Raw genomic sequence first — 10,767 nt, forward strand, 5'->3', positions numbered from 1 at the left:
TCTCCCTCCACAGGGAATAACACAGGACTCTTGTGAAGAGAGCATTTAATTAAGAGACAGAAGCATAAAGGAGAGCTCATGTGAAAGGGAGCATGAGAGAGATAAAAAGGGAGAGAAAAGAGAGGGCAAGGAAGAGTGAAAGGAGAGAGTGGAGGGAGAGAAAAAAGGTAAGAAAGGAAAGTAAAAGAAGACAGAAAGAGAAAAGAGAGAAAGGGAGGCAAAGAGTGAGGATAAGAGAGGCAGGAGATGGGGAAAGATAAGAGGAGAAACAATGAAAGAGAAAGGGAGAAAGAGCATACTGGGGAGCATGTGAGAATTAGTGCTTGAGAAACGGAGAGTGTGAGAAAGAGCTGAAGCAAGAAAGAGAAATCTTGTGTGAGAAAGATGGAGCTCAAGGCTGCAAGAAAGGGTGGGCACATAAGAAAAAGCAAGCATGCACAAAAAAAACGCAAGTCCATGCGAAAGAGGGAGGGCACAGGGAGTGGGATGTGCACAAAGAATTTATGGGAGAATGAGAATGCATGCAAGAAGTGGAGCACATGGGAAAGCACGAGTGCACATGAGAAAGAACACAAGAAAAAGTGACCATGTGCGAGAAAGAACAGGCACAATAAGAGAGGGGTGTGTGTGTGAGGGCACAGGAAAGAGAGATAATGTGAGAAAGTGCAAGTGTGCAAGAAAGAGTTTGAGTGTGTGAGCTGGAAAGGAAGAGGTAGTGTCTGAAAGACAGCAAGACTGAAGAAGAATGAAGGGGAAGAGGTGGAAATACAGGGAGACAGAACAGGGCATGGAGCTAAAGCTCAAAAAGAGACTGGGAGAGGAACCGCACCAGAAACCAAGAGAGAACATGGCAGAAAAAGGGAAAGCACGCATGAAAAAGTGGGTGTGACAGAATGAGAAGAAACAAGGATGAGGTTGATAGAAAGGGTGTGAGGTCACAAGAAAAGGGTGGGGTCAGGAGAATGGGAGGTTGTTGGAGTAGGGACATGAGAAAGAGAACAGGCTGAAAGAAAGAACAAGGACAAGAAAGAGAAAAAGAGCAATTGCTTGGGGAGGGGAATGCAGGGGGAAGAGGTCTCCCAAGAAAGGAAGCTCTCAAGAATGAGACAGAAAGCTTTCATGACAAAGAATGCACATAAGAAAGGATGGGTGTGAGGGCACAAGAAAAAGAGCGTCCAAGAAATAAGGGAAAGCAAATATGAAAGAAAGAGCAAGGTTGCTAGAACAGGGAAGGGCATAAAAAAATAACACGAATACATGAAAATGAGCTAAAGAGTGAGCAGATTAGAGTGTGATATAAAAGGAGAGATAGAGGAGGAGACAAAAGAGGAGAAGATAATAGGAGGAGAGAGAGGGAAAGAAACAAAATGATGAATTGCAAAAGAGCAGGAAAAGAGGAAGGGAAAGAGGGTGTAAGAGAAGGAAAGAGGGAAAAGAGCAAGGTGGACAGTGACTGAGCATGAATGAGAGAGATTGAGAGGGAAGCAGAGCGCACTGATAAACCAGAATATTTAGGAAATGGAGGTGATGTGGGAAAGTGAGCACAAGAACACAAAACAGCAAGAACAACATTGCAAGAAAGGGTGCCACACCAAGAGAAAAAGGGTAATGTTGCAGAAATGGGGGCATGGCCATGAGAAAGGGTACAAGGGCATAAAAAGAGTGCAGTGGTATAAGAGAGGGGGTGAGAGCACAAGTGGGCAAGGAAAAGCATGATCAAGTGCGATAAAGAGCGAGTGCACATGAGGAAGTGCATGTGTGCATCTGAGAGAGGAAGTGCATGTGTGCATGTTAGAGATATGAGATATGAGATGAGATATGAGATATGAGAAAGGGAAAGAAGAAGAAGCAAAAAGAATGAGGGGGATAGAGTAGAGGAGAAGTAGAGGGAAGAGGGAGTAGAATGGAGAAAGAGAGAACTCACAAAAGAGGGAGCTTGTGTGTAAGGAACAGGGAGGGTGTGGAATGGAGAGAGATCATGTGCATGGGAGTGGGAGTGCAAGGACAGGTGAAAGAGTTAGAGTGAGGTTGAAGACAAGGTTCAAGGAAAAGCATGGATGTGAGACAGATGTGGAAGAAAATAATTGTCTGTAGCTCTTCCCTTTGCATGATATTATTATCATCTTGTCATGCAGAGACTAGATTGATCGTAAGGAGGAGAGGAGCATTTAGTAATGCAGCCAGGCCATTCTCCAGATCAGGTTTAAATGTGGACTCCTGTGTATGGTGAAATCCAACTAAAATGAACAAGGAGTATATGGAGATGATTACATGGGAAGCACTACAAAGTTCAACCGCCTCGGATCTCTTCTGCTCACACTACACTTTAGAGGATAGTCCTTCCACATGCAGGTAATTCTTCTTTGTTAAAACACATATTTTTAAGTCCCATCCATTTCTAAGTACCATCATGTCCCAGTAGCCATAGCAGCGTTGGCATCTTTCTATTTACTCTATGGTTTCTTTAACATATAGAGGCTCCACTAGTTCATAATTTATCCACTACATCACTTTTATTAATACTTATTCTCTCTGCATTTTGCACCATAGAAACATTAGCTTTTAGTGCCAAGGCCACTTTCAGTTTATAGCATTAAATGTAACACATTTTACATTGTGCTGTCACCACATCTTTACACCAACAATGAAAATAAAACGTATAACTAGTTCAACGCTACTGAAAATCACTAAGACAATTAGACGTTCCCTCAGTACTTTATATTTTACTAGCAAAAGTGGTGGTTAGAAAGCTACCATATGGGAGAAAAATAGACAAATGAAAGTGATCTTATTTGGCTTAAACCCTAAGACAAGTGCTCAGCTGGAATAACTGATCTGAACAACACTGTGATTAGGAGTATCACAGCCTTTTTCTACTGACCTTCTTACATGGATTTCTGCTATACAAGAGGTTGACACTTCCTAAGTATCCGAAATACTTCCCTGTCTTCATTAGTTCCATTACTAATGCCACTGTTTACTGTCAAAGTAGGTAGGACCTAGTCTTTCAGTATTGCCTTGTGCAAGGAAGATTTTCATGCCCCTCACATCCACTTTCTTACGGAAACTTGACTGAAATAATGGGGTTTGGGATTTTTTTGAAACAGAGATACATTTTCCTGCATCTCTCTTAGTAAATGAAATTATGGACAAGAATGAATCAGGTGTGATCATCTGCACTGGTACCCCCTGCCAGAACAGTCTCTGGCCCACGCTTGTCTTACGTCAACTAACAGACACCCAAATGATTCCTTGGCACAGTTGTTAAAACACCATCAGAACTATACTTGACAGGCAGGTTGCCTGCAGCCACCTTGTTTTTGAGGGTTTGCTACAACAGGTACAGGCACTTGTCCTGGGGCACATTCCAAATGTGTGTACTTTATTAACTGGAGCCTCTGTAAAGAAACATCTGCAAAGCCTGTTATTTGGGCTAAGTGTAGAACCGTGGTCAAAGATGGCCCCATCTAAGGAGGCACTTCTGCAGCTTCCAGGAGTAAATGCTACCAAACCAGTAAAAGTACACCCTGTCAGGAAACAGTAGGATAGGTTTAACTGACGATGTTCCAGGTGAATTGGTGCTAACCCCAGTGTGCATATCCTTGATACTGGAGACCCGATACAGGAAAATAGTGTAAGAAAAATATTCTACCTCAACTAAAGGACTTCGTAATTCAATAATAGCTTTTATTTCTCAGATTTGTAGGATTCTGCCATTTATTAGGCAGGGTATCAAAACAGATGGTTTGGTGAAATAATTCCTTGCAATTCATACAGAAGCAGTACTTGATTTGGACCCCTCTCTGTATATTGCCCATAATACAAACAGTATTGTTCTGATTCAATTGTCTGACACACTAAGTACCATGAGATGGAAAAGACACTGCAAATTCAGGGTCTAAGGTTGACCTTTTAACATAATATATCTACAAAAGAAGGGACATTCATCCGTTTGATTATTTTGTAAATGGAAGAGGGACACAAGGTTTTGAAGGCAAATCTAATTTGCCTGCAAATCCCCTGAGACCAAGGCAATGAGTCTGATGCAAAAAATAATCTCAGTGGAGAAACCAAATCATTTTGAAGTCAACTCAGGACACAAAGAACTGCTGGGGAAACACGCTGTGCTGGAACACTCCTACTAGGAGATCAAAGAACTCCCAGGTGATGACAGAGGGGAGTAATTTCTGGCTGCCTCCTTGGGAAAGGCAGAGTCCAGTTCAGGCTCCAAAGCCCCTACAACCATCTTGTGACTACCGTGTGTCTTCAGCCTCCATGTCACTACTTGCTACACTAGCCCATAACACTGTGTCTGTCCTGATAAAACTGCCTCAGTTCTATGGACAGGTAGGAAAGCAAACCCACAGAGAGTCAAAGTCAACAGCATGAAATGATGTTCTTTTAACTACGTTGGTGTTCCTCCACTTTGGATGAGCCAGAAGCCTGGATATACTCTGTTTTTAAACAGAATATTCCCTTAATTCCCCTCAGGTTGTAGATTACTTCAATCACTATAGGGTAGAGATCTATTTTCTGATCCATAAAACAACATCTTTTAACAACATATGCATATGTACACAGATATATACATGCAAGAACTCACACTTTGCAGTCTGAAATCTTGTCAGTCAGTCTGCATGAGAATACTTGCATGAGAATACTAATTTTTTGGACAGCTCTTTTTGTTCTGTCAATAATCTAAATTTCTCTTCCATGGTTTCAGGTTTAGCAGTTGCTCTAGATGTTCACTCGATGTAAATCAGCTGTGATTTCTATTCATCAGTGGCTGTTAGTATCTACTAAAGAACCTGACTCCTCTAGCATCTTTAAAAGTTGTCTTTAAATCCTAATTATGTTGTTGCTGTGCATAATTTCTTACTTGATTCACTTGAATAGAAAAATACCTTTATATTGCTACTTCAACCACTTTTCAGCCTGTCTTTTCAAGTCACAAGTCAACAGAGTAAAAGTGGCTAGTGTATATCCTTGGATCACTAGCTCATTTCCAAGCTAGACAATCTGATTACAGAAAGCAACTGCACTGCATCACATGCATAGGGAGGACTGCACAGGGCTCTTCACTTTTTGAAACACATAAATGACCTGTAAACTATCTTTAGATGTCGATAACTTGTGAGGTGTTTTTCTGGGTGTGCAAAAGGTTACCAAAGCGGACAGAATGGCTCCCATGTAAAGCTTGTAAGGAACGGAGGTTATCTTCTTAGCAGCAGTCTTTAAACAGAACTAATTATTTCATTACAGAAACTATCATGGCACCAGCTTTCACTTGTCTGAACCATCCATTATTACTGCAGTCATCACCTCTCCCAGAGAAACCCGGGTTGCCTTTCTCTCACCCACACAACCTACCTGACGTTTTGCCTAAACGTTGATTTCTCAACCGATACAAGGCTCAACACCTCTTTTAAAAGTGAATTACATAGAAACCAAGAAGCTGCTCCAATGGAACAGTGAAATACTGGTAGAACAGTTCTTTCCCAAAGAACTTCAAAAATGAGTATTTTCAAGCTGTTACAGATTGTACCACGAAGCCATTGTTAACTTTGAACAAATACACAGGCATTCACATTAAACTATGATCAAAATTTTCATTGAATTCCCAGGGAATTATTTTTCTGAGTCACTCTTGCCACAGAATCCTGAAATACCACTGCATTTTACTTTAAGTACAAAACAGCTTTTAATCCTTATGATCTAGAAAACAGCAGTACTCTGCAGTAAGATAGCATTAGCAATCAGGAGCAACGGTTTACACAAAGCAGCTTCCCTATTTGAGTTTGTGTTAGTGCAGCTTGAATATTGATTTTTATTGTTCTTTCTAAACATATGGGGAAGATACACTAAACATCTGGACAAAAGATGAAAAATGGGCAAACAGATCTACTGTGCTGTGTAAATACAGCAAATATACCCAGCTAATTACCATTGCTAATACTGGGCATTGGTATTGGCAGATGGTTAAGCTTTTAAACCAGAAACAGTTTCTGTGGATTTCCTATCCTGATTTACCTGTTCATTCTGAGCAGTTGCCTTGGGGCAAGGAAAGAAAAAAAAAAAAGAGAGAAAGTGAAAAAACCCCAAACAACCCCAACTAAAGAGGATCTTAAGTCCTCTGTCAGTGAGCAAATATTACCATATGACTAAATAAGCCCTTATGAGTATCTATTCATGCTTGGGTAATAGAAAGATATTATTTCAAAAGTTCTGGTAGTTCTCCCAAACTACTGAAGAAGGGAAACACATACTATCATCTCAAAAAAACCCCAAACCCCTAGCCTAAAGCAAATTATAACATACACATATTATTAGTAATCTTAACTTATATATGAGGCATTTCACTGTGTTTGGATCAAATGCCTCATGTCTAAATCTGCATGGTTTTGCAATAGTCACAGATAGTGCATGGTACATTTGTTATACATCCTTTGCATCATATTTTTACTGAATCATATTTTGCTATGTATAATTTCTCATACAAAAACTCCTTCGTCTAGGCTAGAGAGACTCGTCGTTGTTATACAACCCTTGCACAGTTCGTGATATAAAACCTTCATCACTGTTCCATCGAAACACACCCACCAGTTCAGTTTATGAACTCAGTAATCCACTAAATAAAAACGTGTGTGTGTGCACTTACCAGAGAAAAACAGAAAAGATTCATGTTGGTATTGAGATCCACTCCAGCACCCTAAAACTCCGCTCGACAAACTCCCGCCGCACAATGCAGCTCCTTCTTGCTCTCCCAGCTGTTTGTACGTTTCCCCCTGGAGATTACTGCAAGATAAAATCCCTGCAATAATCCACTGGATTCAGAGCCCATTATCAAATGAGACAGGCTTCCCCAGGCCAGTACAAACTGCTTTCTGAATTAAAGAATAGTGTTTACTCACAAAACATAAGCATGGTCTGAATGATTTTCATGAACTTAGAAAATGCTCTCTTTGCAGGCTATTGTTTCCATTAAAGTTTGTCATTCAGCAGAAATAAAGCTCTTTCTGTCTGAGACCACTAGAACATACAGCTAACTCCAAGGCAAATCTTCTCAGCTTACTCAGATTATCGAGACACACTGAAATTCTCATGAAATGCTGGTTTCCTATACGTATGAATTAATTTACAAAATTCAGTAATTATTATTGACTACATTTTAGAAGGAAGTATCTTACTTATGGACCATGGGAAAAAAACCCCAAACAACAAAATCTGTGAGCCACAACCAAATCATTAAAAAAACCCAACAACTAGCCAAACAACCATACAAAACCCTCACACTCTGGACCTGTGCACTAAAGAATAGTTACCAAACTGGTGCCTGACATGTTGACTGCTTGATGATGAAGATTAGGACTAAACCTAAAATTTTGCTGTTTGAAAACATGGCAAATCTGGAAAATAAAAGATTGGGAGTGGTCAAAGCTGACCCATGGGCTAGTGTTATTATAATGTATACAGACAGGCAAAAAAGGAATAAGCAGTTGTAAAGAAAAACAGTAGCCTATGTCACTAGCTGGTATAAATTAGGAAAATTTCATCACCTGTTGTGGAGTGGAACTGTCTGACAAAGAACTAATGCTGAAAAGCAGTGTGAGTCTCAATTTTTTTCAGATTATGAAATACCTGAAATAAGACTGGTTTTGGAATAATACTGCTTACCAAACCACGATTAATTTCCTACAGCTTTCATGCAAATATTATGAAATTTGCTTACATGAACAAGCAGCAGTTGGTACCAAAAAAATAAGCTGAAGTTCACCACAAATGGAAAGGTAGTGTTATTTTGTGACCAAAATCTTAATTTCCTTTCTTTGAGCCCAGAGCTTCATATTTGTAAATGACAGGCAACTCATTCATCACTCATACTTCTGACTATTTCAGTTCATTATATTAATTTTCTAGTTGAATCTGCATCCCAGTGAAATTGAAATGTCTGTACTTTGTCAGAATAAATACATTTTAACATAAGTTAGTTTCCTCTCTGAGCAAAACCCAAACAAGGCTCATACAAACCGACAAACACCAGAGGAGAGATAAGATTCAAGATTTCAAAAGGAAAAGATCTTTGGTTTGCACTTTTCCAATTTGCTGTGAATGATATAAAAGACTTTTTGAAGGCTTTCCCCAGGCCTTCTTTTCAGTTCTAATTTCAGGTTGGTTTCACATATTAGAAAAGTAGGGTTGGTTATGAAGAGCTTGGTGACAAATGTTATAGTTTAGAAGCAAATTAATGAGAGATTTCTCATTTACTCCTCATATAAACTTGAGAAACAGTAACAGATTTTGTCAATTACCACCTAGTGACACTTCCCTAATGTGATTACACAAAAATAGACATTTGAGAGGCCTAGCTTGCCACAGATGGGCTTGCATTTGCTTTATGGCTCACTTGCTGGTTTCCTTGTGAGGGAGTAAGTTCCTATCCTTCCTGTGCCTCAGGTTCTCCAGCTGGAAATCTTAACTAAGAGCACAAACCTCATGTGCAAAGTACTGTGAAAGTAATGATCAAAAGCACCCTTTCCCAGCTACAGAGAATTACTTTTTTTTTTCCTTTAATGCCTATTTACAGTAATATCTATCTGGAAAACTCCAGAAAGACTGAAGAGCTAGTAACATGACAACAAGTAACTCAGGAGAATGTGTCTTTCATTCAGATCAATTTAATCTCTTGATTTTAGACTGCAGCTTTTGAGGTGATTTGGCTATGTATATTTAAAGCCTTTAGGGGGAAGTTTCTTAATTTTATGCCACAGATCCTCAAGGTAAGAATGACCAAGAAAGCTCAGACCTTACACTGAGCTATTAAATTTTCATTTTGCTTATATATGTAGACGTGCAGAAAAGAGAATAATTCAAGAAGAAAATCAAAATATAAAAAGAAGTCTATATTCACAGTTAGAGATACACACGTATGGCAAGCAACTATGGCAGGAAGGCAAAAGTGCAGAGCTGTACAAGAGAGATAAATGCCCATCTGGAAACTTTCTAAGGCATTGGGCCAACTCTAGTTTCAGTTGTTCCTGCTTCAGCATTTGGACAGGTGCAATTCATCACCTCAGGCTCGAAATCTCACAAGGTAGGCACGATTCCGCTGGAGTAAAATGTGAAAACCAGAGGCAGGTTTTTCACAAATACAGAGCTGGAGATTAAAGCTGGGAATCATCCTGGGTTGGAGTCTGTGGATGTGTCTCCTGAGTGCACAGCCCAGATTGCTTATTTGACTTCCTTTATTCTCCAAAAAGCAGACCTCCAGCGTTCAGTTGCTCTCATTCTACATCCTGGTGCATTCATCCTTCTGATTCCAGCTGTATTAGCGCTCTGTCTGTGTCTGTACTGAAGGCATTATGGTGACAGTACTTGGTGAAAGTTATTCCAGTCAGGTTTAAAATGTTCAGTTCAAATATCCTGCTTGAGAAACAGAAGTTTAACCCGCTCTGATTTCCATTCTGCTGGGCCAATGGCTTTACAAGAAACAGCTTTCAGTGAAGACTTCAAGGGGGATCCCAAAGCACTGTTGCAGATATTCTGGACGCAAGCCACTAAAACCCTGAGACTAAAGAATGCAAATTTATTACATGTTTTTGAGTACTGTCAGTGTTAGGACTCTTCTTATGAAATGGTAACATTTTAGACATCTACTATTCACTAATACAGTCTTCTGTAAGGGTTAGGTTTGTTGATAGGTGTAAACTATAGATGATATTATCCAGCAGGTTCCAGTCCTTGACTAACATATAAATTACAAACTGTGAGGAAACACTTACTATAATAATTAAAATAAGAAACAACAGCTTATGATTGGTTTATCAGGATGAATAATATAAATATACTCAGCAAGAATTTATAACACCACTTGATATCACAGCCATCTGTGTCAAGAATTTGAGCTTTGAATATAATTAAAAACCAGTAACTAAGTAGACCAAATTTGAAGGTAACATCAGAGTTGTGACATCTATGTACATTTTATCTGGTATAAATAGAGAAATTTGCTGCAGCAGTAGCATAACAGAACAGCAAACCCACATTATAATGAGGGTACGAGGATCAGTTTCGTCAAGCAGGAAACACTTGAACCTTCATTTCCGAGCTCTAATCTTGAACCACCCTTAGCATTTAATGCTCTTTCTTCACTGCTATGTGATTTCTACATGCTTGGGCTCTACACCCTTGCCAAAAAAAAAAACAAACACCAAACCAAAAAAACCCTCACAAATCAAGTCTTTGATATGTTGAGTTTTCTATTCCTGCACAATGAATGGACTTCACAGCTGAGATCTCTAGGCATCCTTGGCCTTTTCAGGAGACTGGATTTCAGCTGTGTATTCACAGTAAGTGGCAATCCATAATCTAACAAGGCATACAAGCTGGTAAAGTTGAGCCATGATGAAGGTACTCACAATTGGGCCCTGCCTCCAGTCTTGCAGTGCAGTGACAGCCATTCTACTCGTGCAGCTTCACCTGCCACTGGAAGAACTCATCAGCAGGACTGTGTAATTCACAGATTTATTTGGTTTGCTGGACAAAGGAAAAATAATGTATTGGTAGTTGTTAACTTGGACACATTTCAGCAAATTTGGAACTGATATTTACTCCTATTTTCTTCCTCCTTCATTTATTCCTCTTACAGCACATCTATCCTTAGTTAAAATGTACAACTACTTCTCTTCTGATCATCATTTATCTGTCTTCTCAATGTTTTCAGACAGGTTTAAAACTAAGAGCAACGGTGCTACTGTCTGATATAGCATG

At 39.5% G+C, this 10,767-nt stretch overlaps 1 protein-coding gene across 2 annotated transcripts in view; it reads right to left on the reverse strand.

Moving 5' to 3' along the window:
• Positions 1 to 10,533, reverse strand: part of LOC113966623 (SAM domain-containing protein SAMSN-1-like) — an 88,091-nt gene extending 77,558 nt beyond the window's left edge. For both annotated transcript variants that reach the window (XM_027681540.1, XM_027681539.1), the window contains exons 1-3: positions 10,416 to 10,533; positions 7,323 to 7,406; positions 6,659 to 6,795 (exon numbers count right to left, since the gene is read on the reverse strand). In XM_027681540.1, the coding sequence (XP_027537341.1) occupies positions 6,659 to 6,682 (24 nt within the window). In that variant the 5' untranslated portion in view covers positions 6,683 to 6,795; positions 7,323 to 7,406; positions 10,416 to 10,533. The remainder of the gene's footprint in view (positions 1 to 6,658; positions 6,796 to 7,322; positions 7,407 to 10,415) is intronic.
• Positions 10,534 to 10,767: the final 234 nt, after the last annotated feature.

Source organism: Neopelma chrysocephalum, unplaced genomic scaffold (genome assembly GCF_003984885.1).
Source record: "Neopelma chrysocephalum unplaced genomic scaffold, ASM398488v2 Primary Assembly neopelma1_60, whole genome shotgun sequence".
NCBI classification, from domain to species: Eukaryota; Metazoa; Chordata; class Aves; order Passeriformes; family Pipridae; genus Neopelma; species Neopelma chrysocephalum.